At 34.5% G+C, this 27407-nt stretch overlaps 4 protein-coding genes across 4 annotated transcripts; all 4 read right to left on the bottom strand.

Moving 5' to 3' along the window:
* Positions 1 to 3253: 3253 nt before the first annotated feature.
* LOC135748758 (C-X-C motif chemokine 11-6-like) lies at positions 3254 to 4265 on the bottom strand. Its single transcript, XM_065267039.2, has 4 exons — positions 4112 to 4265; positions 3865 to 3991; positions 3677 to 3763; positions 3254 to 3547 (listed from the first exon to the last, which is right to left on the bottom strand). Exons 1-4 carry the CDS (start codon positions 4167 to 4169, stop codon positions 3535 to 3537), a joined length of 285 nt encoding a protein of 94 aa, XP_065123111.2. The 5' UTR covers positions 4170 to 4265; the 3' UTR covers positions 3254 to 3534.
* Positions 4266 to 7874: 3609 nt separating this feature from the next.
* LOC135748756 (C-X-C motif chemokine 11-6-like) lies at positions 7875 to 8982 on the bottom strand. The gene is made up of 4 exons (XM_065267035.2): positions 8746 to 8982; positions 8499 to 8625; positions 8311 to 8397; positions 7875 to 8183 (listed from the first exon to the last, which is right to left on the bottom strand). Exons 1-4 carry the CDS (start codon positions 8801 to 8803, stop codon positions 8171 to 8173), a joined length of 285 nt encoding a protein of 94 aa, XP_065123107.2. The 5' UTR covers positions 8804 to 8982; the 3' UTR covers positions 7875 to 8170.
* Positions 8983 to 16871: 7889 nt separating this feature from the next.
* On the bottom strand, positions 16872 to 17966 carry LOC135748714 (C-X-C motif chemokine 11-6-like). Its single transcript, XM_065266985.2, has 4 exons — positions 17809 to 17966; positions 17580 to 17703; positions 17384 to 17470; positions 16872 to 17259 (listed from the first exon to the last, which is right to left on the bottom strand). The coding sequence occupies exons 1-4, from the start codon at positions 17864 to 17866 to the stop codon at positions 17205 to 17207; spliced, it is 324 nt and encodes a 107-aa protein (XP_065123057.2). The 5' UTR covers positions 17867 to 17966; the 3' UTR covers positions 16872 to 17204.
* A 2049-nt stretch (positions 17967 to 20015) lies between these two features.
* On the bottom strand, positions 20016 to 21890 carry LOC135748842 (C-X-C motif chemokine 11-1-like). Its single transcript, XM_065267140.2, has 4 exons — positions 21733 to 21890; positions 21510 to 21636; positions 21328 to 21420; positions 20016 to 21205 (listed from the first exon to the last, which is right to left on the bottom strand). The coding sequence occupies exons 1-4, from the start codon at positions 21788 to 21790 to the stop codon at positions 21190 to 21192; spliced, it is 294 nt and encodes a 97-aa protein (XP_065123212.2). The 5' UTR covers positions 21791 to 21890; the 3' UTR covers positions 20016 to 21189.
* Between the last annotated feature and the right edge of the window lie 5517 nt (positions 21891 to 27407).

The following is a 27407-nucleotide window of genomic DNA, read 5'->3' as shown; positions in this document are numbered from 1 at the left end:
CGCTTAATCTGTGAACTTCAGGTGGATGCATGTGATATTGTTACGCGCGCAAGGGGGGAGATCTGTGGCGCGTGAACTGTGATTGACAGGCAGATTTTACACAGCCCTGCGTTGATGAGACCAAATGAACCGGCCTGCGCTGATTAGACCAGATTGCCAGGCGCGTGGATTTTTTGCAAACAAAATTACAGGCTATAGGTGGAGGTAGAAGCGTAGATTTTTTTCTGTTTAGACTGTTAATTTTTTTCATAAACAGTCTAATTTATGTTGTTCTATCGGAGCATAGTGTCGGTTTCAGCGAATATGATCAAAAATATTTTACCTACCGCAGCTTTTAATATAAACATGAGTTGAATAGAATGATCAAACGTTCATTCAAATTTCCACAATTATTTATTTGATTATTATTATGAACAACGAGATTTATCTTTTGGAGTCATATAAAACAACCTAAACGTTTTATTATTACGTAATGTTAAAACGTCATTGGTAAGTGCCGGAAAAGGCCGAACGCATGAGGACCCTTCTGCCATGCCGGTTGGTTTTCTGCCATTGGGCCAAGCGGATGTAAATATTATTTTTCCCATACACATGACCTTATAAAGGTGGTTCATGCTCGAAAACCCCCAATGTGGCTGAGTTACAGCAAATCTGCAAAGATGAGTGGGCCACAAACTCATTGCAAGTTATCGCAAACACTTGATTGCAGTTGGTGGCCCAACCAGTTATTAGGTTTAGGGGGCAAACACTTTTTCACACAGGCTCGTGTGTGTTTGGATTTTGTTTTCCCTTCATAATAAAAACCTTCATTTAAAAACTGCATGTTATGTTTACTTGTGCTATCTTTTATTAATATTTAAATGTTTTGATAATCTGAAACATTAAAGTGTGTCAACATGCAAAAAATTTAAAATAAATAATAATCAGGGCCCGGTTCCCCGATAACGTTCACTCTTAGCATGCTAAGAAGACTCAAAAAGATATATCTTACCAAAGTTGTTGATGTTCCTAAGTGTGTTCCCCGAAGTGTCTCTTAGGAAGCTTCTTAACACGCTGCCTCTAAGTTCGACTTACAATGGCGCTGTCCCAAGTGAAGGTGCTGAATTATTTGCGATCGATCACTCAGGGATCGATTTTCCACTTCACGCGAAGGTTCATTACGACGTTAAGAAAGACAACACGTTCTATACAAATGGAACATTACTCAAATTATTCCAGTCACATTTATTTGAACATAGTTTAAGTTATCCGTAAAATAAAGACTATTAATTAAATGATCAAATTGTTAGTAATACGGGTAGACGAACCGGGTATCCCTCGCTATTTATCCACCCTCCTATCTCGTTGTGCCACTTGTGCTGCTTCTTGACATGGGTTTTGACTTTAAAAAAATATGTAATACACTTTGATACGAATGTTAACATACTCAGAATTGATTGGCAAGCAGCTGCAGTATTTCTGTTTAATGCGGTATTGCTTACCATTAATGTTTTCAATAAAAAGCAACCTAGTTAGATAGAGAATATGGTCTGAGAAGATCTAGCAGCTCCTTAATGAGTTGTCTTGGAAGGCGATTTTTTTATTTAGCCTCGTCAAGCAAAATGTCATAAGGTTTAAGGGTTGACGAATCAAAAAAAATGGCATGGACTAAACAGTTACGCGGCCGCTGTTGTGTGGAAGTCTGTTCCCCCTATGTTTCCCTTTAGTGTAGTGTTTTTATAGCATTATCATCACATTATACGTTTATTCTTTATATACATTGAAAGTTTGAATGACTACTGAGATGTATATGTGTGCATTTATGTTATGTATCTTGACTGTTCTTGATTGTAAGTCAATTATTTTTACAGTATGAATCATATAATATGTATAATATATATGTATTATGTTTGGAAACATAACAGTTTTAAAACAAACAGTAGAGAAAAATAGAAAAGAAAAAGACACGCTATATGTTAAAAGACATAAAACTGTCAAATATGAAATATTTAATAAATTGTATAATAGAATACATGATATTATTGCTTTTTAGTATAACCAATTGAAATCTTTAATCTTTCTAAATAAATTATAAATGTAACGTGATGAAAACGCTATAAGGAAACAGACTTCAATGAGGAATAAACACCGGCGCCGTCTTTGATTCATTAGTTCTGATCAGGGCCGGTTCTAGATATTTGGAGGCCCTAGGCAAAATTTATGTTGGAGGCCCCTCACACCCCTCTAATTTTCAGAATAATGTGAGAATGTGTTTTTCTACTGCATAAGAAATCAGATGAGCACTACTAATAAACATGTTTTTCCCCATTACTTTTACTTTTTATTAAGTTTTATCAACAAATTGATTAACTTTATGCTAAAATGTAATTAGAAATTATGCAAAACCACATGTGTTAAAAATTTTAAGGCAGTCACATTTATTAAAAACACCCCCTTTTTGGGATAACACAGGATAACAGTTTTGCTTTCTCCAAAGAGTAAAATTAAAAAGACAACAGTACATTGCAAAAACCCAACCTTAAAAAAATTATAGGTGAACACCTCCTAGAAAACTTTTATTGTTTTTTTATTTTAACTTGGTATGAAGAAGAATTCCCCTCTTACTTAACCTAATACAGTATAAAGTTATCTATCAGACTATTGCAATACCTTTTTATAAACTACCTTAAATAACAATACAAGTCAGCTGCCACTGGAAGTTAAACAGACAAACTACTTTCATGATTTGAAAACTAAAATAAAGTGTAGAGAACTTACAAGATATACAGACAGTTTTCTTTAGGTAACACCAGTTTTGTTTGCTGTTCGACTTTAAATACAAACCTTTTTTAAATACAAACTTAATTCTTGCAGTGGTGGCACCGCATAAAGTTGAACTCACCTTAAAACTTTATTTAATGCTATCAGTAGTGATTTTCGAACCAGCGCACATGGACTTAGCAGTTATGGAGGCCCCCCTTCCAAGCTTGAGGCCCTAGGCATTTGCCTCTCAAAGTTGAGGTTCCCACGTTTTGGAAAAGTGTTTATAAAATACTTGTATTGTCTGCAGTTGATGATTAGTTGCCCAGAGCAAACATGTGACTGACTTTGCAATCAAGTTAGGCTCCACAATTCACTTACAATCAAATGTATTACAACACTATAAAGACTTTTAGACAACTTTTATGTGCTATTAAACAGTTTTGCTATGAATCAAACTATTTCACAGTCGCTAAAAACATCCAAAGACCCCAACAAGTCAGAAGAATTTTCATTTAGATAAAATGCTTTATTTGACAGTTTTTGTGCATCAGAGGGACAATAAAAGTTAGACAAACTACAATCAAATGGTAAAAAAGACTGTACATATGACACATTGTTTAGTATTCTTGTAAACAAATATGAACCAAAACAATATTACAAATAAGCAAAGGCTGTTTTATGGCCAGATTAATAAATTAATCAGCTTAAGAAATATTTTCATATAAATAATATATTTAAACAGGATTTTCTTCATCCACAGACAGTGTATGAATAGATGAAGCATGAAATCTCCTACTGTTGGCTCCTGTGAAGACAAAACACATTCATCGTATATGTTTCCTCTTATTTATGTACAGTTTAAATATGTAGGCTATATTTAAAGAATAAGTACATATGAAACAAATGTCAGATAGCTGCAAATATGCATTCTTACCGTTTTTCAAGAGACTTGAGGATATTTTTAGTGAATTTAGACTCTGGATTCATGCATTTCAGTCCTGCACCATTTTTTAGAGTAACACTAGATGATTGAACAAAAGGAGCAATGAACTCAATATTCAATTTTCAATGAGACACAAATTTTAATTTTGGAAACATTTGTAAAAAATAATGATTACTTACATAATCTCCTGTTTTGCACAAGATGGACTTGGAGGTATGATTTCCACCTTCTCAATGTTCTTTACTAAAACCATATTTACTCCTTTATCAGCACAGAAACATCTGCCCTTGGAAGACCTGTCCTGCCCTGCAAGAACATTTTTATTTATTTCATATTCATACCAGTACTGGATGCAGGAATAAACCATAAACAAATCTGCTGGTACAGTGTAAAGATATTTTGATTAATCTCAAAGATCACACTTACCATTCACTCCTACAGCCATCAGACAGGCCAGAAAAACTAAAGCTGCAACAGTCTTCATTGTCCTTTTGCTCCTGAAGGTCTTTTCTTTGCTTGTTGTAGGCAGTGAGTGTGCAATCAGTGAGATTATGAATGAATGTGTTGAGTAGATTTATATACTCTAGATCTGGGAGTTTCCTTTTTGAGCTACTTCTCAATTTTTGTTTCATTGTTGAAGCTTCCATCTTTTATTGTCATTTCTTGGAAATACTTTCTCTTCAAATGATTTAAAGCACATATACTGTAACAGGCTCCGGATGGTCTAAGACTATATTTGGCTTTTTAGATGTAGATGTACAATAACGAAACCCCACCCCTAACCCCACGTCACCGGGTCAAGGCAAATCGTACAAAAATGTACAAATGTGGTCATACAAATTAGTCACCTCGTAAAATCTGACAAATTGCCATGAGTTAGCGTTGGTAATACTAAATATTTGTTTGCTGGTTTAAAGTTATTATTGGTTTAAATTACATGCAACTTATCATAAACCAAGCCCTACTGTCTTTATTTACTTAAGAAATGCTTTATGAAACCACAAACTAGCATGTGGAAGAAAGTGTCTTTTCCCTGACGAAAATTGTCAAATGTTTTCACTACCTCTTTCTTGAAAACTAGTATAAACAACAAGTTCATGATGATGAAACAACAAGGAGATGCTGACAAAAATTTTTGTTGACTGGTTTGTCCAGTTCTTACTAACACACAATAATTTTGTTAATCCATAGACATGCATTAAAACAAACAGACCAATACCTCATATTCTTTGAAAAAAGAAATTGTAAATTAGAGCCGGAAAACACTGAGAAACATTTTTCTATAATCATCTCAAACATTTTCATAACAGGTTGCTTCTTGGATTCATGGAAATAGGATTGATTTTTTTTGTTCACAGATAATGAAGTATTTTATTTTAATGTTGGAAATGATAAAATTCAGTGATTAATTTGTTCTGATATATAAATAACCAATGAGCATGAAATGCAAATCACCGCATGAGACATAACCTCTGATTTCAATGATAGATATTTTCACTACCTCTTTATGTAGAATTTTAACTTGACGTTGTGTTCAAGTCATGATGAAATGAATCTGAAACAAAAATGAACCTAAAAGAGAAATCTGGAAATGCTTTACCTTTTGCTAATAATCAACGAAACTAAGAGCAGATTACATATCATAATAAACAAAATAACATTAATGACATTTTCCATATGTGTACAATATAATTATATATATAGAAAGGGCCTCACATTGATTTCAATCTTTGACATGGCCTAAACCAGTCAGTATTGAAAATATAAAGAACATATTTTCACAGGGTAGGATGATTGTATGATATGTGTGTATTTATAGTTCAGTATACATCTTATAACCCAAAAACACCTCTTGCACCCATTGCATACTGTCACTTTTTTGGCTGGCACAGTGTCATAATTCTGTCTCATTCTGACTCATTGTGACAGGATCATGGCAGGCTCATGTGTTATTTAATAATATTGTATGTAGAATATTATATAGGCTTTCTTTTGTGATATTCATTTAGAAAAATGTTCATATATTTATACCGACTGTGGGAAAAAATCATTATACCGAGGTACATACAGTGGTGTGGAAAAAGTGTTGGCCCTGTTCTAGCTTTTTTTCTTTAATGTTTCAGATCATCAAACAAATTTAAATATTAATCACAAATAGCACAAATTTAAATATTAATCACAAATAACACAAGTGAACACAACATGCAATTTAAAAAAAAGTTTTTTTATGAAGGGGAAACAAAATCCAAAAACATGGACCCGTGTCAAAAAGTGCTGCTTCCAAAACATAGGCTGTTTCTCAATTCCAAGAACGCAAAGAATGGACTTGCGTCCTCGTGGAGATCGAACTTGCCAGGCAACCTCGGAAGAACGAACTCAGAAGGTCGCGAGAACAAAGAACGCACTTATGAGAATTGAGATGTGTGCGATCTTCCCGTTGGTCACCTGACCTCCGGCATTGTTTTGCCACAATGACTTCTGGGGCGTGAAGCATTCGATGCATCCTCGATATCAAGAATACATCCGGGTATTTTCATGCGTCCTCTGTACTTGCGTTCTTGAGAATTGGAATGAACTTTCGACTGTTAATGATGACGTAGAGCAAGGACACGAGAATGCAAGATCGCGGAAGAACGCATATTGAGAAACAGTCATAACTTATCTGTGGTTTATCCCACCTGAGTTCAGTTCTAGCCACACCCAGGCCTGATTACTGCCACACCTGTTCGCAATCAAGAAATCACTTAAGAACCTGCCTGACAAAGTGAAGTACCCCTAAAAAAAATCCTCAAAAGCTACACATCATGTTGAGATCCACAGAAATTCAGGAACAGATGAGAAAGAATGCAATTTAAATCTATCAGTCTGGAAAAGGTTATACAGCCTTTGGGACACATTGACAAAAGTAAGAGCCATTATCCACAAATGGAGAAAACATAGAACAGTCCTGAACCTTCCCAGGAGTGGCCGGCAGACCAAAATTAAACCAGAAGCGCAGCGAATGACCCCACAACAACATCCAAAGAATTGCAGGCATCATTTTAAGGTCAGTGTTCATGACTCCACCATAAGAAAGAGACTGGGTAAAAATGGCCTGCATGGCAGAGTCCCAAGACAAAAAACACTGCTGAGCAAAAAGAACATAAAGGCTTGTCTCAGTTTTGCCAGAAAACATATTGATGATCCCCAAGACTGTTGAGAAAATACTCTGTGGACTGATGAGACAAAAGTTAACTTTTTGAAAAGTATGTGTCCCATTATGTCTGGCATAAAAGTAACACAGCAGATCATACAGTAAGCTAATATATGGTGGTCATAGTGTAATGATCTGGGGCTGTTTTTCTGCTTCAGGACCTGGAAGACTTTGATAAATGGAACCATGAACTCCGCTGTCTACCAAAAAATCCTAAAGGACAATGGGTCTCATTCACTAAGCAATGCGTAAGAACAAATTTGTGCATACACATTCTTAGTGAATGAGACCCACGGACGTGCGTACGGACGTTTTAACTTACAAATCATGATTCAACAAAATCTTTCATACTAAAATTTCTTCTAAATGCAAAACTGTAAGAACAACTTAGACCACACGTGCAAAATAATCATAAGCAAGGAAAAAAAAACCTATAATATATATCTGTGTTATATATTTTAGATGTTTTTCCTTGTTCATGATTATTGCATATGTGTGGTCTAAGTTGTTCTAATGTTTTTGAATACATTAAAAATAAATTTTAGTATGAAAGTTTTTTTTGAATCATGATTTGTAAGTTAAAACGTCCGTGCGCACATTTTACGAACAAATTTGTGCGTACGCATGCTTAGTGAAAGAGATCCAATGTCCGGCCATCTGTTTGTGACCTCAAGCAAATGCAAGTGATCCAATAACCAATAGTGCAACACTCATCTAAATATGACATAACAAATAACTGATTTAACGATTTTAAACAGATTCATTGTCAGTGCAGTTTTGACATACAGCGATGAACGGGCAAATTGTAATTTTGAGCCCTGCGATAAGTTATTAACATAATTTACAGAGTTGTCATACTCCCCATTAAGCTCATATGTTATGTGCATGCATTGTCCATGCAACTTTTATGTGGTATTAAACAGTTTTTCTATTAATCAAATCTCACAAATCTCACAGTCACTAAAAACATCCACAGACCCCAACAAGTCAGAAGAATTTTCATTTAGATGAAAAGCTTTATTTAACAGTTTTTGTGCATCATAGGGACAATAAAAAAATAGACAAACTACAATCATAAATCAAATGGTAAAAAAGACTGTACATATGACACATTGTTTAGTATTCTTGTAAACAAACATGAACTAAAACAAACATTACAAATAAGCAAAGGCTGTTTTATGGCCAGATGAATAAATTAATCAGCTTAAGAAATATTTTCATATAAATAATATATTTAAACAGGATTTTCTTCATCCACAGACAGTGTATGAATCTATGAAGCATTAAATCTCCTACTGTTGGCTCCTGTGAAGACAGAACACATTCAATCGTATAAGTTTCCTCTTATTTATGTACAGTTTATATATGTGGGCTATATTTAAAGAATAAGTACATATGAAACAAATGTCAGATAGCTGCAATGCATTCTTACCGTTTTGCAAGAGACTTGATGATATTTTTAGTGAATTTAGACTCTGGATTCATGCATTTTCGTCCTGTGTCATTTTTTAGAGTAACACTAGATGATTGAACAAAAGGAGCAATGAACTCAATATTCAATTTTCAATGAGACACAAATTTAAATTTTGGAAACATTTGTAAAAAATAATGATTACTTACATAATCTCCTGTTTTGCACAAGATGGACTTGGAGGTATGATTTCCACCTTCTCAATGTTCTTTACTAAAACCATATTTACTCCTTTATCAACACAGAAACATCTGCCCCTGGAAGACCTGTCCTGCCCTGCAAGAACATTTTAATTTATTTCATATTCATACCAGTACTAGATGCAAACATATACCATAAACAAATCTGTCGGTACAGAGTAAAGGTAATTTGATTAATCTCAAAGATCACACTTACCATTCACACCTACAGCCACCAGACAGGCCAGAAAAACTAAAGCTGCAACAGTCTTCATTGTCCTTTTGCTCTTGATGGTCTTTTCTTTGCTTGTGGTAAGACTTTGTGTGGATCAGTGAGATTATGAATGAATGTGTTGAGTAGATTTATATACTCTAGATCTGGGAGTTTCCTTTTTGCACAACTTCTCATTTTTCGTTTCACTACTCTAGCTTCCATCTTTTATTGCCATTTCTTGGAAATACTTTCTCTTCAAATTATTGGTTAACTATTTAAAGCACATGTTTAACCATCTAATAAGGCATGAATTATTAAGTAAAAAAATTATATTTTTTTAGAAAAAGCTAATTTTTTAAATCAAAGCCTACATATCGATACAATTATGGAGAAAATGTCAGGCATTAGTGATGAATAGAGAAATTGTTATGACGTTTTTGAACTATCAACTAATTGTTATGATTTTATGAAATGTGACCCAGCCTGTAATAAATATGAGATTAAAAGCATCAACATTTGATTTACCTCACTGATTTCATTTCAACTTTAATCTTTGAAATGACATTACTCAGTAAATATTAAAGATATCAATGTTAATTTCCACAAAATTTTCTTTACATTCAGTTAATTACAAAGAAATGACGTTTGCTAGGTTTTTACAAGCAGAGTTACATAAATAAACATACATTGCATACTGTAAGAACAAATTGGTCGCTAGCTGTCAACATGGGGCAGCAACCTTTCAAAAAGTACAATGTTGCACCAAAAGAGTTCTTATTATACCTCAAAGGTTTACATTTTGGCACCAAATGTACATATCTGTACATTTATATTAGATCATTTTAAAGCAGTATTGCACCAGTGACAGCTAGTGATCATTTTTAAAAACAAATTCTGACAGTGCATTATAAATTATAATTATATTATAATAAAATATCAGATTTTATGAGTTTGCTGCATGTGCAAAGTCAACCTTTCAGTCACAACACACACATACATACACCCACAATCACTGACAATGCTTTTAAGACTTATTATGGTTATTATTATTAACAATTATCTTATATAGATATACATTTTTTATATAGTCCTACTCTAATTCTAAGCCTTGATATTTTTACATTTTACGTAAAACATTAACATGCAACATATTTAGTTTATTAAGCATTTTAGATGTGCTTTTATCATTCTGTTAGCACCATTTTGCATTGTCATCATGAGTATTAAACTCAAAAACAAGTCATGATGAAAAGGCACTGTTTGAACTCTTGCAAAAAACTGATTGATGATATAAACTGATTGATTGTTCTAACTATTAGTAAGGGCCCACTTGTGGGTCGCACAGTGCATGAAGCAGATCGTCACTTGGTGGTTGCCACAAAAACAGTTTAGTTCAATTAAACAATAACAATGGTTTTGATATTTTATATAATAAGGTATTTTGGTATTGCAATCCAACTTATATTTTATTATAGCTTGTTATTATAAGCAAGTAAAATAAACTACTATGTATTTTTTAATAAAAAAAAAATGTGTTGATGGGTCATGAGATGGATTATGTCCAAATAGGTCCTAGAACGACCACAATGTCCAGCTGCATAGCTGCTAAATTTAGACTGTAAAACTAGTCTGACCACCTAGAAAATATAGTTAGGGCTAATCAGTCTTAGCCTACTTTTTAGATTCATATTAGACCCGAATTAGCTTTTGATAAAATGGCATCAAAGACTTATGTCCAATCTTGAGAAAACATAGATTACTTACTTGTAAGATTAGTCTAAGTAATTTATGCAACAGGCTCCTGATGGTCTAAGACTTTATTTGGCTTTTCAGATGTAGATGTAGATGTAGAATAACGAAACCCCACCCACCTCTTACCCCTATGTCACGGGGTCAAGGCAAATCGTTCAAAATGTGCATGTACAAATGTGGTCATACGAATTAGTCACCTCGTAAAATATGTACAAATTGCCATGAGATAGCGTTGGTAATACCAAATATTTGTTTGCTGATTTAAAGTTATAGCACAACTTACATCATTTTTCATTTACTGCAAATTTTCACCTACAGGTTTATTACTACTGACAGTACTTTGAAAGGTGAAATGTTACAATCAACTTTGGACTGTGAAGTAAAACACAATAATAATCATGCATAGTAACCAGTGGTAAAATGTGTGTTTAAAACCATTGGTTCCACATATGGGTAACATTTTTTTTTACAGTGTCTTTGTTACATGTTTCATGTAATAACTTCAGTAATAACAGAACGTGATGCATAATTACATGCAACTTATCATAAATATTTTCTTAAGAAAGGCTTTATGAAAACACAAAATAGGATGTGTAAGTAAGCGTCTTTTCCCTGATGAAAATGGTCAAATTTTTTCACTACCCCTTTCTTTGAAAACTACAGTATAAACAACAGTTTCTGATGATGAAGCAACAAAGAGATGTGCTGACTGGTTTGCCCAGTCCTTACTAACATACAATAATATTGTTAATTCAAACATGCATTTAAACAAACATAGACCAATAACTTATTTTCTTTAAAGAAAGAAACTGTAAATAAGAGCAAGAAAACACTGAGCAACATTTTTCTATAACCATCCTCAAGATTTTCCTAGCGGTCGCACTTCCTAGCAACTTGTCCCCCCTTTTGTTCGCAGATAATGAAGTATTTTAATGATGGAAATGATGAAATTCAGTGATTAATCTGTTCTGATATATAAATAACCAATGAGCATGAAATGCAAGTCACGGCATGAGACATAACCTCTGATTTCAATGATAGATATTTTCACTACCTCTTTATGTAGAATTTTAACTTGACGTTGAGTTCAAGTCATGATGAAATGAATCTGAAACAAAAATGAATCTAAAAGAGAAATCTGGAAATTCTTTACCTTCTGCTAATAATAAGCAAAACTGAGAGCAGATCAAGCTACATAATAAACAAAATAGCATGAATGACAGCATATTACCTAAACATATTACCTAGCCTGGCCCTATTTTAATTTCACATGATCCTGTCTCCTTGTCACAGTTTTGTGACTCGTTGTGACAGAATTGGGGCAGTTGTAGCCTAGTGGTTAGAGAGTTGGGCTTGTAACCAGAGATGCCGGTTTGAGTCTCACAGCTGGCAATGTATGGGTTACCAACATTGGAAAATATGTCACTTTCACAGAATCATTTGCAGGCCCATGTGTTTTGTGTGAATGCAGATGGCCTTTGTTTGTTTTCAGTTTGCTTTCCTGTCTCGTCTCCTGACCCTGCTACCTAGTTAATTATCCTGCCACTGTTCAATTTGCCTAACTTGCACATTCTTGCCTGTGTGAGGAAACCGGAGTACTTGAAGCAAACCCACACAGACAAAGGGAGAACATTCAAACTCCACACAGAAAGGTCACTTGACCTGGCTGGGGACTGTGTTCCAACAGTACTACCCACTGAGCCACCCCCATTGTTGATGGTTCTCGCCATTAAAATACCCACACTGACAGAAAATAATAGTACAAAATGGTACCTTTCTGTCGCTGGGGTGGTACCATAAGGTTCTGTACCTTTAAACATAATACAATGTTGTGCCTTTCGGGGTACATTAGTCCAGTGTTTCAGAACCTTGGTCCTTATTTTGTCACGGTTAAATCCGTGTCATGTTTTGTTTCTGTTCTGATCGTTGTCACCTGGACATTCATTGATTAATCACCTGATTCATTCCACCTGTTTGTCATTAGTCTGTGTATTTATACCTGTGTTTGTGCAATACTGACTGCCGGTTCATTGTCATTTCTTCCATGTCTGTTCACGTTGGATGTTCCTGTGTTCATTACCTGCCCGTTGTTTGATTCCCGTGTTTTATTTCATGTTTTATTATTAAATGTCCTTATGTTTTGTGAACTCTGCACTTGTGTCCTTACTTCTGTTCCCCGTCGTGACATATTTAAAACACTCCTCAGCCCACTTCCAGAATGTCTCCCTAACAAGCTAATGATTTAAATCAGGTGTGTTAATTAAGGGGACATCTAAAACATTCTGGAAGGTGTACCTCAAATACCTACACTCTAAAAATGGCTGGGTTATTTTTTACCCATAATGGGTAAATATTGGACAGAGCACATGTTGGGTTAAAATGACCCCATGCTGGGCAAAAAAAAACCCCCAATGTTGGGTTGTTGTTATGCAACCATAGCAGGGGCATCATGCACAATTTTTTTTAAAGGGGTACAGTGTGCACAGCTCACAGACATCAAACGAAATATTATAGTGCTTTTAGGCTTTTCCACGGCACTTACATTTCTAACAATCTGAGCGCCCCTCCCTTAATGCAAAAATCTCCAAAATAAAAGTGTTGACTAACTTTTATATCAAATACTATTCATTCGGAATACATGACATGACATATGGACATCATATTTACATCTGAAGTGGCATGTTTTGTTTATTTACGTTTTGTTTAATGGCTTGTTTAAAGAGGCCCTTCCACATAAAACCGTTTTTACTTGTATTTTTTTTTATATGTGTTAGGTCCATATGTATTTGTGTTGAATGTGAAAATTAACTTCCACCTCCTCTGTCAGCTCTAGCCACTGAAAAGAAAGAAGTGGAGAAATCAGGTCAGTTTGAAAAGCTTATCAGTGTGACGTGGAACTGATCGAGGTCATTAATATTCATGAGCTCTTCAACTTGAGACCGCGCCCACATATTACGTGTAGTTGAGTTAGTTTTCATAACAAGTTACAGCAAGGATGGCTGAACGTCAACCGTACCGTATTCGGGCCATTGTTTTTGTTGAGAGACATCATTCCTATTAAACGAGGGAATCATAACAGTTGCTACATGTTTGGATGTTCAAAAGAACGTTGGATTTGAAGAGAGACTGCGATTAAAAAGCAATGCTCCTCCATTAATATTGGATCTGGACAGAATGCCGCAGCTTTTGTGAGTAAAACACTTTAGTACTATGTGTCATTGTGGCGACCGGTGTTTTCTCTTCCGAGGGACGCGAATTCATGCTGCACACACGTTGAAAGGGTTTATGATAAAAGACACGCTTGTGTGTGTGTGTGTGTGTGAGTAAAACACTTTAGTACTATATGTGTCACTGTGGCAGCCGGTGTTTTCTCTTCCGACGGACGCGAATTCATGCTGCACACGCTTTGAAAGGGTTTATGATAAAAGACACGTGTGTTTGTGTGAGTAAAACACTTTAGTACTATGTGTTATCAGTTGTGGCCGGGATTTCTCTTCAGAGGGACGCGATTCACGTGAATTCATGATGCACACGCATCGAATGTGATAAAAGACACGTGTGTTTGTGCGTTCATTACACGCAAAGGGTTTATGTAAAAGACGCGTGTGTGTGTGTGTGTGTGTGTGTGTGTGTGTGTGTGTGTGTGTGTGTGTGTGTGTGTGTGTGTGTGTGTGTGTGTGTGTGTGTGTGTGTGTGTGTGTGTGTGTGTGTGTGTGTGTGTGTGTGTGCAGACCCGGCGCCAGACACAAATTCACGGACGGGCATTTCATTTTTCAGGGGGGGCACAAATGAGAGCAACCTCACTGCAATGCATAATATCATTAATTATGAATTAAATGGACAAAAAAGCGAGGGAGAACTAACATACCTCTCCATTAACGCAATACAACGGAGAAGTCGTAAAGATTGGACCTAGCTTACTGAAGCAATCTAAACGCAAATAAAACACGTCGCAGGGCTCGACATCAACGCTTGTCCGCTTAATATCAGAGACAAGTGGATTTTTTAAAAGGCCAAGTGAAAGAGAATTTTACTTGCTCGACCGAACAAGTTGCCTAGTCTGATTAAAAACGCCAATAACAATCACCAAAACAGGATAATGATTCTGCATCCTCTAATCAATGGCGACCGAAAGTGCATAATGTAATAACACAAAGTTAAACAAATAAGCACAGCAAACACAAAGTGTGTTAACAAAGTGGGTTAAACATACTGCGGTAAAATGTGGATTTTTTATAACATGATATAGTTAAGCAGCATCACATCACTGTTGAAAATGTGACAGATTTAATGACAGTTCACTAAACAAGTAATTAATATTAAGCCACTTACATTTTAGACGCAATGTTGACTGTTTTTGTTGTTTCAGCAGCGAAAATAGTGAAAGATAACAGCAGAACCATAACGTGTCAGTCTCACTGCAGGCAGCACTCAATCGTGTCTTAACATTAAGCGGTGGCGCGCTTAGCAAACAACCAAACATATCCGCGCTCACTATTGACAAACCAATCAAATACGTTTAAAATATATATTTTTTTAAATCAGACCAAACACATTTTTATTTTTATTCAGGAGTTATATATGTACAAAACAATAACTTTTAATTAATAACAGTGGCCTATTGATAAAAACATGGAGCTGGTGAACAGGTGAAGGGAGACCGCGGGTTCGTCCAGGGCGGGCACTGGTGACCCACAGGGCGGGCCCGCCCCCCTAAAGCTCGCCCATGGCGCCGGGACTGTGTGTGTGTTTTTGTGCGTGGGTTTACGATAAAAGACACACGTGTGTGTGTCAAAAGGGTTTATGATAAAATATGCGTGTGTAAGAAAGACACTGTGTCTTAAGACACTCACTTAACATTAAACTGATTACACATGAGATTAAATTGAAAGTTAGTTTGAACGAAAAACTGTTATCCAATCATAGCAGTGGGCGTTAACTTCCAAGTCGTCAATGCAGCCCGCCCATTAAAACGGATAATTTCTCTGACCAGCCTCAAAATCAGGGTACAAAATGGCCTATTACTTATTGCTTTTGATGTTTTTGGATGTAAAAACCATGCAAACGTCATGAGTAGACATCAGACAACAGTATAAAGCAATAAAAACGACAGAGGAAGGGCACCTTTAATTGTGTCATTAATGCATTTTGCACAACAACTGCATTATCCTATTAAATTAATGTAATTTTAAATCCATAAAGTATTTAAACAACGAAAATAAAATAAGCTATAGCCACGTGATTGATTTTAATGTTAAAAAAAATATGTTCAGATACAATTATTAGAGGAACGGATTTTGCATTAAATTTTACCTCAAATGTGAGCATGTGTGATTCCGCCCCCCTGTGACCTCTGGCGAACTTTGGCGTTGTACCAAGAAGATTAATCTAGAAATCTTTATAATGTTGAGACAGTAACACTTTAAACCATACATTTTCTACACAGAGGAGGTTAACTGCACATTATCGTACTGGGGTTTGGAAATGTTGTTAGCATTTCTTACACGTTTTAATTCTTCAGATGCAGCGCCTGCCGCCATAATAATGTAACATGATCAAAACACTATCAAAACGGCAAAAATGTCTGAAAAGTGACAAGGATGCAGCACAGAATTGATAATATTGTGCATATTAAACAGATTAAAAGAAAGTTACAGATTAATGGACGCGTCTTTGATTTTGAGGTTGCATGCAAAATCAATTTGGCTCAAAAAACTGAGGGGGCTCTGAACCATGGGGTATAATAACCCAGCAACTGGATTAAACAACCCAGCATTTGATCAATTTTAACCCAGTGGTGTGTTCTGTCCAATATTTATCCTTAATCTGCACTATCCAACTACCTACTGCATAGTGCCGTGGTTGGATTTAGGGCAGAGATTATCTCATTTGCACTTTAAAGGACACACCTGAAAATGGCACATTTTTTCTCACACCTACAAAGTGAAAATTTTAACATGCTATAATAAATTATCTGTGGGGTATTTGAACTTAATGTAACATATGTACTCTGGGGACAACAAAGATTTATTTTACATCTCTGTTGGGTCATGAGATTTCTTTGCTCTCTGTTTCCTGAGTAAATAATCAATAGCTAATCCTGTAAAGTCTCTTTCTTATTAAACTGTTATCTTTCTATTATAATAATGTCCTTTTGAATGTATTGGCACTCCAAACTATAAAGGCTGGCCAATATCCATAGTTAGACATAAACTGTTGTATTTGCTTTAACAGTTTTGTTCATATTCATGAAAGACTTTTTTATATTCATGCATTTTCTTATTTCTCACAAAATAAAGCTAGCTTGAGAAAGCAGAAATTTGACATCAACAGGAGAAAGATGATAGCCATAGTGACAGACAGGTGATAACTATCTCTGGAGAGAAATAACTTTATTTTACAAAACTCTGTACTTTGACATAGTTGTGGAAAGTTGCATTATTTAAATAGCTTTACAATGGATTATATTACAGCACACCACAACCGTGTTTGTTAGCTTTATAATTTAAAAACAATACAAAAACAATTATTTAAACAATTTTCAATTATATCAAAAACTATATAACAATTAGATAAAAAATTACAACAGATAGCTTAGTTTTTGCTGTATCAGTTCTTTAAAGAAATTCTCAAATGAAGCTATACTTGCAGTGTATGCAAACTGTAGGTTATACCGCATCTGATCTTATAGTTCTGATAAAAGGGTCTTTTTATGGTTCAGATGTTGTTCTGGATTTATGTTGAGAGTCATTCCCTACTGGGCCCCTGCAAAGATCCAAAGCACAAACGTTTATCCTTATTTTTTATTAGCAAATAAAAAAGTCATTCTGCAAGTTTGAGCTGTTTGTGTCCTTGCATTAGTGAACACAAAACTACAAACAACACTAACCTCTTTTCAAGAACCATTTTGATTAAATGCTGGGTAAAACTAGAATCTGGATTCAGGCATTTCCGCTTTGCATTGACCAGAGTGACACTGAACATGAGAAAACAAAGGTTCATTTGTTAATTTGGATCATGGTTTAAATACACGATTGTTCATATATTTAGTGCAAATATGACAAAGTCAGTATTTATATTCTTACATAATTTCCTGCTTTCCACAAGATGGGCTTGGGTAGAAGATTTCAACTTTCTTAATCAATTGTCTGGAAACCGCATTCACGCCTTTGTCAGCACAGAGGCATCTGCCTGTAAAACTCTGCTGCCCTGAAACAAATTAGGTTAACCATGAGTTGCACCACAGCAAGAAAACAAACTAAAAGATTGAATAGATTCAGGTATAAATGAGTCGATCTAAAATTAAACACTCACCTTTCACTTCTGCTGCAAGCAGACAGACTAGAAAAGCAAACACTGCAACGGTCTTCATTGTTTTAAAGAATTTGATGGCTATGGTTTGTGAGTTCACTGGTGTCTAGAGTCGTATTATTTGATTGAAGGAGGTTAGCTGCTTATATATCCACCATAAAATGATGATATGGATAATAATGGTTATATAATGGGGTAAAGGGGTTTCCGCATTGTTCCCTCTGCAGGAACAGTTCCCTATTTAAGTTTCATATGCATAATTTTGATTTCCTATTTCTTTGAAATGCCTTCACTTCTGAGATGATAGTACTGTATGTGTTTTAGTCTTGTTATCAATAGTCTTCTTGTTGGTTTTCAAAGAGGAAGAGATAAAATTTCTTTTAGTGCAACATTAGAAAAAATATTCAAACGCAGGAAAGTATATTTTTAGGGGATTCCTGCCCAACCGGAATCCAATCCTGCACCAAAATGCCCATCAATTGATTTTTTAGTCTATTAAAGCTGTATTTTGAACACATACTGTGTTTTTGAACAATACTGTTGTGCTAAAAACATTATTTGTTCTCATAAATAGCTAGCCGGTCTGGAACCGAGCAGATATTAAACCACAACACTGTGTAATACTTGCTTAACATGCGAATGGCCCCTACGCTAATAGGATTTTGTCTCTCTCTCCCTGTCTCGTCCTCAATCCTGAGAACTAACTTGAAGCTAACAGACCCAGTTCCGGCTGCCGTAAAGGTCAACACACCACTGATCCTTCAAGTGTGATGCCTGCCCGATGACCACCGACTGAACCCATCTAATCTCCTTATCGCCTACATATATACAGTATATATATATATATATATATATATATATATATATATATATATATATATATATATATATATATATATATATATATATCTTCCAAGGTTTTTTTTCTCCTAGGACTTTTCCATTGAGTTTTTCTTCTAGGGTTTTTTTTACCACCCCTGGGAGTCTATACGTTACATATTCTTATGCTCGCTTGTTCAGTTTAATCTTAGCCACTGTATTTTGCTACTTATGTTGTCTATCGATTTTTCAGTGTTTCCGCTGCTTCTATTAATGTAAAGCTGCTTTGAAACAATTACTGATTGTGAAAAGCACTATAAAATAAAATTTAATTTAATTGAATGGAATAAATACCAATTGATCAGTTGGTTTTATTTTCATGAAGGTAAAACCCAACCACAAAACACCAACCATCAGTTTTATTACCTCTTTATTTTTAAATATATTCTTTAAGAGAATTGCAAATTTCTGCTTATGCTGTATTTATCTGCTTAACAGATATATAGTAAAGCGCTATTAGAAATAATAAAAAATGTGTGCAGATGGAAATATCTGTATAGGTATCTAACACATAATACATGAGTTCTCAATATAACATTTATTTCCTATTTATCATTTTCTCTGTACATCTAGAACATGTTTCTTAAACTTTTTCTTCCATTTCCCACTTTGGAGGTAGGGAAGGGTTCCAAGCCCAGACTTGCCCCAATAACCCCAACAAAATGGTAATCAAGTAGGCTTTAAGTTTAACTGCATTTACAGCATTAAACACTTTCAATAGACAGAAAAACGTGCAAATGTATCACCACTTTGCATAAATAAGACTTTGTTCAAAAGTAAATATTAATAATGCAACTGCGTTTGCATTTTGTCTCTGACAAAAGTCATCATACCTTCTTTTCTTTTTGGTTGATTAGGTCCATTGTCTGTCTTCCTGGTGCCGAATCTCCAGTTTTCTTTTCATTCCGTGTCTCAAATGTATCCATTGTTAACTTTTATACGCACTGCCGCCTATACCTCCTCCCCACATTAAAGTTTTTGTAGGTTATGGTTCAGCGTGGCATTTTCTTCACAGTCTAATGTTAAGTTAAGTTAGGCTTATATTTAAATGTGTTGTTTTAAGTGGTCAATGAATAACGGAATTAATAGAGATGGGCACACAAATGACCACATTTCCTCCGGTTTGTCACGCCCACTTGTATTGTTCCTATTCCCCACCAGTGGGACCCCGCCCCACACTTTGAGAAACACTGATCTACAATAACACACACTTATCTGTAAAAATAATATTTAGTGGCATGTGTTTATATAACACCAGCCCAACATTTTTCAAACTCTAAATATAATTCAAATTACTAAAAATGGAATCATGTGACAATGGACCAATCAGACAAATTTGATCAACAATGTATTTTTTATTGGGATTTATTGTGGATTAATTTTTACCATTACATTTTTCCTATGCTCTTAAAACCAATATAAAATTATAAACCTTCATCATAAGCTTCATCAAATGCCTTGATCCACAAAAAATTTATTGTTTGGTAGTTTTTAAGTTGAGTTCTAAAGATAACCCATACATTACAAATAAAAGAAAATGCAATAGCTTTTTACAAAGGCAAGTAAAGACGATGGCTAACAAAAACAAACTCTTACACATGTACTGTACGTGCACATGAGATAATAAAGAACTAAATCAAAGTTTCCCAACCCTTTTCCTGAGCCATATCAACACTTCCTGTTCCTATTCAAACACACCTGAATCCCCTCATTAACTTATTAGTAGAGACACTTGCAACATTTTCCCTGGTATGTATTAGTATTAGTAACTTTTTTGTTTTTGTTTACATGTGTACATTTTTTTGTGGTTGTTCCATTTTATTATTTTTTTATTTTTTGTAAGTGAACACAATAAAATGTGTTACAGTAATTTTCACTATTTTCGAAGAAATCAATTTTATAATTATTTTAACAAATTATTAAAAATATAATAACATTTACCCATAATGTCAAACTTACTTACTTACTCATACAGTACATTTCTCCACATTAAAAAAGTAAATTATGACATTACAGTAATGATATGGGAATTAGGGGCACACTGATGATATATACTGATATATATGATATATATAGCACTTAAATATGGAAAAAGTCAGATTTTCACACTATGGCCCCTTAAAAACTCATGCATTTCACAATTTTTATTCAAAGATACAACTTTTCTAATAAAAATTAATTAATATGCTTACACAACATTTAAGCAAAACTTCATATATAAAGATTTTCCAGATTTTTCCCTGAAGTGAAGTGACTTGAAACTTTTGAACTGTCTTGGTACTTTAAGTGTTATCTATCATTGTTTGAAATTACTCTGGAAGTTTCATTTTACAGTAGTAACACAATGGAGAAATTATGAAACGTTAATGAAATTTTATTTTAAATTTTAAATTAAGAAATACACAAAATATTAATAATAAATAATATTACACACAAAATCAGCTTTTTAAAAACAGAGTTCACATTGGCGGCAGCATTGACACTTGCAACTGGAGATGAATCATTTTACATCTTAGTACGCCTAAAGAGAAAAAAAACATTATATTTCACATGAAGCTATTTATTCTATTTATGCTTAATTTTTATGTTAACATATAACGCTCATGTCATTTTTAATGTCTATATAGATAAGGAAACTCTCACCTTGTATCTTTTGTCAACCTGTCAATGATGCTCTTGGTAAATGAAGAATATTGGTTTAAACACCTTGACCCTGCACCATTCCTCAGCGTCACTCTGTTTAAACACAGTATAGATTTATTTGAAGAGAAATATACAAAAGCTGGAGAATTAATCCAAATGATGTTTCTGAAGAATCAACTTACACAATTTCCAGGCGATTACAGAATGCACTGGCACGGTGAATTACAACCGTCTCTATCAGCTTTGGCTTCACCATTTTGACACCAGGTCCTTGACATATACACCTTTGTCTGCCAACTCCAGGATGCCCTATAGAGGATAACAGAAGCAAATGATTATATTGAATATGGTACTGTGAAACAACAAAGCAAGGAATTATGATAGAGGCTGTAAAACCAATTTTACCTTTAACAGCAAAAAGAGTCAAGCAGATGAAAGCAAAAAAAATTGCCACCGTCTTCATTGTGTCTTGGTAGTCTTGATCTTGTAAGCACTCAAATGTGAGTGAATTAGCTGGACAGCTTCATTTTATGTGCACGCTCTCTGGGATTTCCCTGTGTGACGTTTCTGTTTAGTATTTTTTCTCCTGGCTTTTTCCTTTCACTTACCCCACTTCTAGGAAATGAAAAGAAGCACACAGTGCAGACCAACTTTTTTGTGTAAAAATTTGTGTATTTGCATTGAAGATTTTATATCAGGGCTAGTTGTCAGACCAAAGAACTTGCCACAAGCTATTTTGTCTCTAAAGCTTAAATGTCCAAAGGTCAGAAGTATTTGCTTGCAGGAGTTTTATATTTCAGAATGCCCATAATATTTTGAGCTTGGCTGTCCCATTTTTATTGGAAAAAGTTGTTATTTGTGTTTTAATTCTTTTACTTTTATACTATTTTCTCATGCATAAAACAGGTTTACATAAAAATATGCAAATTGTTGTTTTGATTATTATTAGTTACAACTTCTCCTCAGCAGGAATCAGAAGCCCACATGGTCTCATTCCTGAATCACAAAGGCATTAATTTACTTCAATTATTCTATTGAATTTAAATCTTACAATTTATGCCATTATTTTAACGTTCATTTTTTCATCTGAGCATGTTTCATCATGAATAAAGACCACTGTGGTTGTGTGTGCGTTGGTGAAAAGAGGTCAAAACTGTCAAAGCTTTTTATTTGAATGACAGGCTTTTTCCGGTTTTATGAACAGACCATTTCTTGATGTTTTTTCATAAAATATGTTGTGTAATAAATCATAGGACCTCCATTATTGTAATGAATTTGTTTCTTTAATTTAAATTCTTGATCATATTTAATATCTGTAAAACATACATTTAATTTAAGATTGAACATGTAATATCATATTATTAAACTATTTGCCAAGTAACAAAATAAACCAAATAACCATTTGTTATGACTATGTTATGACTTTGCTGGACCATAAACTTTTGTTTGTTATGTAGCATAGATGCATAATTACCCTACACTGTAAAAAGTAGGATCTACTTAAAAAATTGGTTTAAGCAATTTAAATTTTCCACTTTGAGGGAACAGTATGTAGGATTGTGGCTAAAACTGGTACTGCAATCACACAACTGGGTGGCCAATGCACATATTGACAACATACACATCAGTTGAGGGCTGCAACTCCACTTTTTAAATGACAATATCCTGGCCAGACCACTGTTGTCAGTGATATAAGTATTTGAAATAAAAATTATTTCTTAATGTCTAGTGACATATCAGGCCCATTTTATGATTAATTGATATAAATTTCTTACATTCTGTTCCTTTAAGTGAATTACTTCAATTGGTAAGACCAGAAGAACATAATTGACAGTTGCCCCAACCTTCTAATTTTTACTTTTCTTTCCTCTACTTTTACAGTTTGGCCTTTTGTAACAGATAACACAGTAAAGAAAGAATTACATTCTTACAACATTCTGAACATGTTGTTGTTATACTGATAGTTGGGCACAGTAAAACTTACCCTTTGCCTCTGAATAATTTATTTTATTGTATCTCAGGGGGATTTAGATACAGCTTTAGCCATTTAACCTTTCATTTGCCCTTTCATTTTCCTTTTCCCCTTTACTGTCAAAATGTAAAATCAGCAAGAACATAGATGAGTAACCACTTGAGTGGACACCAAAAAATGCATTCATAAAGCACACAATTATTCTTTTAGAAGAAACCCACAAAAGTTCAGGCTTTATGAAGGTGGCAGTGGATGGGAAAAATTACCTGTAAACCTTACTCATGCATCTAGGTTTCACTATTTCCACAGTCTCCCTTTGCATAAACAACGTTCTGCATGCCCCCCTTCATCCCCTGTTTAACAGTATTTGTGGTAAGTTGTGGCAAAGCAAGTAATCACTGATTAAAATGTCACAAACACCTAAACAATAAGAGACACAATGCTATAAATTGTTATGTACCTGTATAGTATGACTAACTTTTACTTATAATATTTCACATATTAACAAATGGTGTATTATTACACAGCTCCCTTAAATACTTTGGTTACTGATTGGTCAAACCTAGTGTCTGGTCCTGGAGGGTAAAATGTCTGATTTCTGTGAAATTGCTGAGTTACATTATGTCACATACACTTGCATAATTTTTTTTTACTAGTGCACTACTTGTAGATGTATACATACAAAGATTAAAACTCCACACATTGAAAAGAGAAAGGTATGTATTAATTTGTCTTAGTTGAGGTAAGATAGTAGTAAAATATTGAAAACGGTGGTGTTTTCCTTTAAATATGTAATGCAATTTTTACCTTCAGATAAAGTTTTTAAATATGAATGAATTTTAAAGGTTTGAAGTATATCTTTCTGAATGTAATTAAAAAACAATGTTTTGACATTTAAAGGCAGAGTGCATGATATCTGAAAAACGCTTTGGAAAAGAGAATCGGGCCAACTAAACACACTTGTAGGCAATCAGCAGTAAGGGGCTTGTCTACTAACTGAAATTGTTGCCTGGGTTGCGTATGTGTGGGGCGGGTCTATCAAAAGAAGGCCCAGATTTTATTGGGGTAGGGGCGTGTTTGTTTAGGTGATTTCAAATGTCAATATTGGCTTTCAGAGATCATGGACCCTGCCTTTAAAGGTGCTTTGTGTAGATTTTAGCAGCATGGTAAGATTGATGCTCAGGTTGCATTCCAATACACTTTCAGATAAGCACTTGCAAACTTCCCCACCCCATGTTCCACTTCGTGAAGTGGAAACGTAAAGTTTACATGCAGACCCTCATTCCCTAGATTTTGACTGAGGAAGCGAGTCTGCTTCCCATGTATGATCCAGAATGCTCCATAGACCACAATGCTTTATAATTGTGTCTTTAAACGCTTGTTTTCAGCTTATAAAAGTGTATTTCTGTGTTTTTTGGCTTATTACATCCTGTCACACAGCATCTTTTAGGCATTATTCTGTTTTTGTTATAAGCCAGAATTGACAAGGAGGCAGCCTCTTGCAATACAAAGTCAATGGAGAGGGCTGGATTGTCCCACCCCCAGTGGGCGTGGTTTTCAGGTTATGACGCATTGCGCTCTCTCTCTATGAACGCGCCCAACCCCCACTTCCAAACAATTGGCTGAAACACTTTGTTTTTGTTTTGTGGTGGTAGGTTTGACCACTTTGTTTTTGTTGCAGTTTGTGGAGCCTGGGCTGTCTACAGAAACAGTGTTTTTTACAGTATGTTCAGGGGACAGGCAGCTAGCAGATAGTGAGGAGATGTTTACTGTATGAAACAAAAAATATTTATGGCCTAAAACACATGAATTCGCTTATAAGCTTTAATCATTTTTGTTTCACTTTATTAGTAAAAATGTTTTAAAAATAGGTGTAAAAGTTTGGCCCGCTTCATATTTCACATTTAAAAATCTGGCCACCGAAGAAGAGTTAAAGACACCCCTGCTGAAAAAAAAACTATAAAAGCATTACAGAAAATTCTAATGGTTTTTTTGGGAATTGTATTGGTTCTAATGGAATATGGCCCAAAACACACTACAGTGTAGTGGTTTTAATGGTTAAAGCTAATGGTTCCTATTGGTATTTTAGTGGAAACCTTTAGAATTTTCTGTAATGGTTTTATTGTTTTTTTCCTGCTGACTGACTTGTAAGCGAGCATGTGCAATTTAAGGCCATGAGACCGAAAGTCCACATGAACTGTGCCATTTGGAACAGGACCTATGTTGTGTCAGACAATGGGCAGAAACAACATAGTGATGAAACGTGCTTAGTAGAGTTATACAGTTTGTCTGTTATGGGCTAATCAGAGCCAATGAATGATTCAAGTAGATTTCACATACAGTAGTTCCTGAAAGCTCGAAGTGAGCCATTAAAATACATTGAGTTGGAGGCAAAGAACTGTGATTTCTCAGAATTAATAGTTAAGAAATGTATTAATTTACTATATTATTTATTAATATACAGTATCACACTAATATATGTAGGTAGTATTTGTATGTAATTACATCATCAATGTTTTTTTTTTTAATAAAATCCACTAATATAGGAAGATCAGTTTGGTCAGTTGCTTATATGTGCCTTGTTTAAACTATCTACAACAACTTTAAAGATTTATAAACCATGACACTGTGTAGTATGATTTTTATAATGTACAATTGACTATGTGCTGTGTATATACCTCATGCCTGTCTGCTTTATAAATATACGAAGAACAAAGTTACAAAAAAGACTCATGAGGCACTTTTTCATTAAATTTATTGTGAATTATAATAATACCCCTGCATGGCTCAGTGTCCTTTTTGTTTTACTTTCATTTTGTTGTTATTGTTAAAATTGGGAGATGTCCTCTTTATGACTTTCAATTTTTATTCATCCATGAACTTAGATGAATTACAACTTCTTAATAGATGAATGTATTACACTGAATTAATTTAGGTAGTAATCAACAGAATCATGGTGCCTTAAACACTCCACCCAATATCATATGTTATTGCGTAAATATGCACTGTGCACCTCCATCGTGTCTAATAGCATTAGGGTCTTTCATTTAACAACAATAAATGAATCTGCAGTAAAATAACTACATTTATATTTAAAAGGCTGTTTTTGGTTTGTGTTGCTAACTTTATCCAATAGGGCAGTAACTTCCAAGAAGACGCCATGATCAGTCATTGCTGTCCAAAAACTTTTCCATTGGAGCATATGGAATTGATGCAATTTAGCGGATTTGGGGTTAGATGGCGGGGCATCCAAAATGGCGAAGGAAGGGGATCCATATCGTGTGTATATAAAAACCAACTATTTCCAAGGAAATAAAAACATAACAGTTCATTATACCAGTGAAAATATAATCATGTATATAATATAACATTTCTGTTATGACCTCCTAAAAGTTACAATGTGCACCCTTAAAGAGCACATATTTCCTTGCTAAACACATTGTATTATTTGGTATAATACAATGTGTTTGCATGGTTTATGGTTAAAAAAAAAAATTCCACATACACAGAAAACAATTCACAGCACTCTAGATTTATGTGATTTTCACCCATTTACATTTCCACTATAAAAGTTCTGAACAATGTTCTGTAAATGTTAAAGGTTCTTTAATTGAATCAGTTTGACAAAGAAACCTTTTGGGAACCTTTATTATTACGAGTATAAAACATACTTATTATTAAGAGTATGTCTGATTTTCTGTGTTTTACATGCTTTTACACTTTATGTTATCAGATTTCAGTAAAAACTCTTCATGCACTGACTATACCATAAAACTTCAAACATTAATATAGATATTTTAATTAATTTATTAACATATTTGAATAACACAGAGTGGTTTTGTGTAAAAAGGTCAATAACTTGTTGGAAAAAAAGCAATGCTTTAGTTATTTATAATTCTGGCAAACTTCTTGTTTCCTTACACAATATCTAAGGAATGTGAGCTGAGAGGGTCAGAGATTTCCACCAACGAAGGTCACAAACAGTAGACGAGCATGTGCTTCTGGTTCCTTCTGTCACGAGTTGGAGGTGACATAACCCAGGTGCAGATCAGGGCAACAAAAAGACAAATGGAGGATATCACAGCCCATGAGGGGTAAAACAAAATGA

The sequence above is a fragment of the Paramisgurnus dabryanus genome, chromosome 5, assembly GCF_030506205.2.
Source record: "Paramisgurnus dabryanus chromosome 5, PD_genome_1.1, whole genome shotgun sequence".
NCBI classification, from domain to species: Eukaryota; Metazoa; Chordata; class Actinopteri; order Cypriniformes; family Cobitidae; genus Paramisgurnus; species Paramisgurnus dabryanus.
This window is presented reverse-complemented; position numbering and strand designations above follow the sequence as displayed.

Excerpts from the sequence above, each read along its gene's own strand:
- LOC135748758 (XM_065267039.2), bottom strand. The coding sequence starts at position 4,169 with ATGAAGACTGTTGCAGCTTTAGTTTTTCTGGCCTGTCTGATGGCTGTA. Across the intron at positions 3,992-4,111 it reads GATGGCTGTAGGAGTGAATG|GGCAGGACAGGTCTTCCAAG; the intron begins GTAAGTGTGATC and ends ATGTTCTTGCAG. Across the intron at positions 3,764-3,864 it reads TGTGCAAAACAGGAGATTAT|TGTTACTCTAAAAAATGGTG; the intron begins GTAAGTAATCAT and ends TCAATCATCTAG.
- LOC135748756 (XM_065267035.2), bottom strand. The coding sequence starts at position 8,803 with ATGAAGACTGTTGCAGCTTTAGTTTTTCTGGCCTGTCTGGTGGCTGTA. Across the intron at positions 8,626-8,745 it reads GGTGGCTGTAGGTGTGAATG|GGCAGGACAGGTCTTCCAGG; the intron begins GTAAGTGTGATC and ends ATGTTCTTGCAG. Across the intron at positions 8,398-8,498 it reads TGTGCAAAACAGGAGATTAT|TGTTACTCTAAAAAATGACA; the intron begins GTAAGTAATCAT and ends TCAATCATCTAG.
- LOC135748714 (XM_065266985.2), bottom strand. The coding sequence starts at position 17,866 with ATGAAGACCGTTGCAGTGTTTGCTTTTCTAGTCTGTCTGCTTGCAGCA. Across the intron at positions 17,471-17,579 it reads TGTGGAAAGCAGGAAATTAT|TGTCACTCTGGTCAATGCAA; the intron begins GTAAGAATATAA and ends TCTCATGTTCAG. Across the intron at positions 17,260-17,383 it reads AAAATGGTTCTTGAAAAGAG|GGGCCCAGTAGGGAATGACT; the intron begins GTTAGTGTTGTT and ends GGATCTTTGCAG.
- LOC135748842 (XM_065267140.2), bottom strand. The coding sequence starts at position 21,790 with ATGAAGACGGTGGCAATTTTTTTTGCTTTCATCTGCTTGACTCTTTTT. Across the intron at positions 21,637-21,732 it reads GACTCTTTTTGCTGTTAAAG|GGCATCCTGGAGTTGGCAGA; the intron begins GTAAAATTGGTT and ends TATCCTCTATAG. Across the intron at positions 21,421-21,509 it reads TGTAATCGCCTGGAAATTGT|AGTGACGCTGAGGAATGGTG; the intron begins GTAAGTTGATTC and ends GTGTTTAAACAG.